The sequence below is a fragment of the Atta colombica genome, unplaced genomic scaffold (genome assembly GCF_001594045.1).
Source record: "Atta colombica isolate Treedump-2 unplaced genomic scaffold, Acol1.0 scaffold125, whole genome shotgun sequence".
Taxonomy (NCBI): domain Eukaryota; kingdom Metazoa; phylum Arthropoda; class Insecta; order Hymenoptera; family Formicidae; genus Atta; species Atta colombica.
Genome location: NW_017259212.1, coordinates 1,060,490 through 1,065,981, shown reverse-complemented (window position 1 = coordinate 1,065,981; position 5,492 = coordinate 1,060,490). Strand labels below are relative to the sequence as shown.

The following is a 5,492-nucleotide window of genomic DNA, read 5'->3' as shown; positions in this document are numbered from 1 at the left end:
CTCTCTCTCTCTCTCTCTCTCTCTCTCTCTCTCTCTCTCTCTCTCTCTCTTTCTCTCTCTCTCTCTCCCCTCTCTTTCTCTCTCCTCTCCCCCCCCCCTCTTTCACGCTCCCTGTCATCAATATTTTTAAGTATTTAATGCTATTATATAAAGGTTACAAATTATTATATACAGGTATAAAAGGTAATAAATTTAAAAAAACTTAATTTTATTTTAATTTAGTTTAATTTAATTTCTGACACTTCTGTCAGCATAACCATATTTGAAAAAAAAAGTTTATCATAAACAAGTTATATTTCAAAAATATTATTTAGTTTTATTTATTGTGATGCAATTATGTATATCTGGAATATATTAAAGAAATTAATTGAATGTTTTAAATAATTCTATGTTAAATATTATATTTTTTAAATTCCACATTTTATATTCTAAATTGAAGTCATAATTATGAGTTATGTGTATAAAAATGTATGATAGCATACGTGTTAATTTTCTTAGCATAAATATCATTGATAATCATATAATCAAACTGAATCAGATAAATTGAAATTGAAAACTAATAAGACTTTGCTCGTGGCAAACTATCATCGTTAACTGTCAATATTACGTCGCGATCGATGAATTATTTTGCATCTACCAAACATCCGGCGCGCGTATAGTAAATGGAGGATTACGTCGCGATATTTCCTAGCAGTTACACGTACAAACACGTGATACCAGTACGAGCGCACGCGAAGTCTGAATATAATCACTACCCATAAATCATTCGATTCCCAGATCCCCGGCGGGAAGACGGAGCGAACAGCTCTGCTCGCGAGAAAATCGAGACTCGCATCAGTATCCAATCCTCCCCATAGACTCATCTCACCTTGTCGCGGCTCGATTCTCTCCCTTATCTCCGCCGGAGACATTTCTACGACATTAAGCAGGCGTATCGACATACCGCGACGCGCAGTGCCGCGTGTGAGATACGACCGGATATCCGGTCGATCCCACGGCGGTATTCCCTGTATTCCTTTCCCTCGTTGTGTTCCTCTTGTTCGGGGCGGTTGTCTGCAAACTTTGATTACATCTGCCAGCAGCCTATCCTCCCTCTCGTCTCCCCTGTCTTCTCATCCCACCGCAACTCAAATATAGACACGCACCACCAACACCTTATTCTTGGACGTTGTCTACCAAGTCCGTCACACTCTGACTGCCCCTTCTATTCCTTCAGATTCTCACCATCGTCCGTCCCATCAGATTTACCACCGTCAAGTACTCTTCCTCCCATCTCGCGTCTCTTCTGCTCCCTCCTTTGCGAAAACTCATGGAAACGTATTTAGCGAATGTCCCGGTTGGCGACGCGAAATGTAATTTCATTAGCTGCTACGTGAGTCGCCTGGCAAAAGTGCAAGATGAAAATTGTGCCTTCCAGAATGCTATTGGACTTCTGATGATCGAATCGAATCAATAATGAGATTTATAAATCAAATTGTAAAAACGCGTCGATAGTCAGTCATTGCAGCTGTGGATCTATCAGCATGTCGGACTTATTTAATTTCTTTCGTAATTATATATATTCCATTTTTGTTAGATCAAGCTCTACAGAGAAAAATTTCTTGTTGAAAATGAACGAATCAGAAAATTCTGATCATATCAATCAGAATTCTGATTATCTCAACTAGAATTATTATACATTCAACCAGAAAAGTTTGATTTGTCTATTTTTAACCAGAATTCCAATTGCAATCGGATTCTTTTTTCAGTATATAACAAATGTTACTCTCATCATTGTTTGGATATTTGAGACAACAATTTATCTTCATTTAATGATTCATTTTATTGATGACATCTAATTTACCACACGAGTCACGTTTTAGAGACCTTTGTGTTCATGTATTGCCATGCAATCCTATTTTATTTAGCAATTCGAAACTGTATCAATTTATCGTTGTATTTTAAATGGCTTTTCAATGCTCGAGTTCAAAGGTTTTTTTAATTACACTATTAAACTTTAATTACGTAGACATTATAATTTTAAATGACTATCGCTGTTCATGTATACGTTGTGTGAAAAAAAAAGAAATGGTTGTTTTATTTTACCTCGAGAAAGGTACGTAAATTAACATTAACTTTAAGTGACATCTGGCAAATATTTCTTTATCGATAGAACAATGGATATTTACAGAATAAACACAAAATATATTGCGAAATTTTGTCTCGTTACAATGACGAATCGAAATTATCGATCTTTAAGCGACCGATCCTCATTCAGATACTTCTCCATTCAGTTCGCTGGGCAAAGGTTTTCCATGCAAACGATTATCCGAACGATTGCCGTTATTACTTTCCGAGAAGACGCCGCGCTATTTTAATTGAGCGTAACATCACATAAGATGACGGAGTCTTCGCGAAAGGCTACATTAACGTTCCTAGAAGCGCAAATCCGTCGTGCAAACGGCACACGCCAAGTTTCTGTCTTATTCTACGAGTTGGCGGTTGGTTCATGAATCAACGATATTTCGCCATGGAGAATGTTGTCAACGACTTTGAATGATCGCGGTAATTATGAGGAAAAGGCAACGCGGTTTAAACTTCTGTTGTACTTGCATTCGATCATCGTAGTGATAAAATGAGCTCGCGTTATTACAAAAAAAGACAATATAAACTATTTTATAAATTAAAAAAGTTTGTAATGAATATTGTAAAAATAATTTTAATCATCTATCTTTATATCTTTATATAATGTAAAAACCGAAGCTAAATTATTACAATGCTATTCTAGCGATGACATTGTTTGTTCATCATAATGACGTTCGACAAAAGAACCATGGGAAGTAGTGACAACGATAACAGGAAAAGTGACATCGTTCGTTAGGTAGCTTCTAAAGCTCTCGTTAGACGCTGGGTAGCCGTCACCGTTTTATCCCGTCGAGAATTAATCGAATCGGCGATAAAGTGGATTATGCGTCGAGGTTCGATGGGCCTCGATTCCATAATGCGATTGGCCATGCTTCTCTCGTGGGAGGTATTTTCAGCTTCCTTCAAGTATAATGATTCGTAATTAGATATTACCTGCAACGTATTAAGGAGGGCGCTTAATATCTTAATAGAGTTAGCGGGAAGTATTCATAGTCATTACCGTGGGGTAGTATAATTAACTAGCTCCCAACCGACTCAGCGGAAGTGATTTTTCTACTTTTAACAAACTTTTCTTTTTGAAATACCTTTACGAGAATTTCTCAAATTATTGTTGCTGTCGCATTATATTTAATAAATATCCATTTACAAGTATATTTATTCGCGAAATTCTATGTATATATGTAAGTAATCAAAATTAAATTAATTTAATAAAAATGTATTTATTAAAATAAATAAGAATGTCATATAAGATTATGTGATCAGAGAATTTATAGAATAATATGAATTTTTAATTGTTCGTCTATAAAAACAGAACTACTCTACTGGCGACAAATGATTTGAAAAAAAAAATCACATTTTACCGAGTGTCCGTACAAGCTTATTCTATGTACAAGATGTGGATTCCGGAAATATAACTCCGTCATTTTGTCGTCAGTGAAGAATTACACGTCAGTAGACGAAAACGAGGGAATAATTTACGCTGGTTGTCGGGCTAGAAAGAAGAAATCTGTGTTGAGAGGAGAAAGCGCTTGTAGGCTGACTTTGTTACTCGCTCTTACCCCGAGCTTTTTGTCAGGTAAAAAGTTTCCACGGGAAAAGGAACCAATTTAATAAGGCCTTAATAACTTCCCCGAGGGAGGCAGACGCTTGGCGTACGGCTGTGTTTGACGGCTACTTCACAGTCTTCTCCTTTTTTGACATGAAGAGTAAATTCACGCTTCCTCGTAACGGAGTAGTATAACCCTTTATTGGCAGAACGGCGATCATCGTCATTCTCACTCCTCGCGTACGCGTTCAGCTTTTATTTCGCGTCAAGGGTAGATACAACTAACATTCGCTGAGTCGATAGAATTGTGTGCCAACGAATCTTGTGGCATGAAATCACATTATAGGATATTAGGAACAAAAGTTTTTTAAGTACATTTATCTGCACAATATAATTACACGTGAAATAACATGTTTATGTCGAATTTATTTTTATTTATTATAATTTATCGATGAATGAGCGTGCTTAATCAAGTTACTAATTTATTATTTTTTATTTGTTAAGAACTGAAATATTAACATTTATTTTGTTCTTCTTGTTGCAGAGATCTTCAAGGAAATAACGTATCAGTGATATTCAAGACCGATTTTGAAGACATGGCAACGCTTCATGTTTTGTAAGTAGAAATATTCTTGATTGTCTTAATTTAAAATTAGCACTAAAAGTGTCATCATTTCTTACTTTCTCTGCACTAAAAAAAATCAAGCAAATAAACTATGAAGATAAAGAAAATGATGAAAAATTAAATATTTCATTAGTATAAAATACCTACATAATTATTGAAAAGTCGAAATCAGAATCACTTTTTGCAAAAGATATATGTATAATATTAATCTAAAAAATAAACATCAACAATAATTGCTTAGTACATTTAACATTATTTCTAGTGTAAATAACGAATATATTTTATTAAATTACATTAATTTTTATAGTTCTCCTTAATAACATTTAAAACAATAATATCTAGAATATTAAGAATTTCAACTAATATAATATTATTAAGAGTTTCAACTATGTCAAAATTATACAATAGTCACATATTAACTTTTATATCGTATTATTTTGATATGAATCTATTAGACAATATATAGAATAGTTCGTGTTGATTATCATAATATTACAATAATTCTTTTTTATTGATATTATATATCGTACGGAAATATTTTTAATTTACAGATTACTATCAAACAATCAAATACACACCATCGAAAGAGGGGCTTTCCAAGATTTGGTGGCGGTGGAAAAACTACGGCTAAATAATAATCAAATACGTCATCTGCCCGATCTTCTCTTCAGCAATATGATGAATTTAAAACGGCTGTGAGTACAATAGAACATTACTATTGCTATTACAAATTGATCGGAGAACGCGCCATTTCTAAATAGATTTGTCGACAATCAGACTTCATTTACGCAACATTACGGATAAATATCTACTGACATTTATGACCATTTGCGTTATGTATTAATGTCTCACTAACAGGTTTGACGGGCATAATTGCGGTGATATTGCGAATTTGAATTATTTCATCGCTCGTAGCGAGATATCGACGAGCGTAAGAACAGAATTCGTTAAGAGCCGCGAGCATATTATGCCGCGGGATTTATGCGTTCTGTCAGCGGTTATACGATACATGCGCGATACAACGTGCGCGGGTAAATGGCGCAGCGGCATTGCGAGATACGAACGATGTTGCAACGAGTCTACAACGTCATGAAAGTTTGCAATATCGTAGCAACATCCGCGCTGGTATTTCGCACGCGAGGGGATCGTAGGTTTCTCGGTAAGCGAAATCTCGGGAGAATAATTATAGTGAGATCA

The 5,492-nt window shown here is 35.1% G+C and overlaps 1 protein-coding gene across 1 annotated transcript in view; it reads left to right on the top strand.

Moving 5' to 3' along the window:
* Positions 1-5,492, top strand: part of LOC108694864 (protein slit) — a 343,987-nt gene that overhangs the window by 307,632 nt on the left and 30,863 nt on the right. The window contains exons 2-3 of the mRNA XM_018204549.1: positions 4,215-4,286; positions 4,847-4,990. Of these exons, the coding sequence (XP_018060038.1) occupies positions 4,215-4,286; positions 4,847-4,990 (216 nt within the window). The remainder of the gene's footprint in view (positions 1-4,214; positions 4,287-4,846; positions 4,991-5,492) is intronic.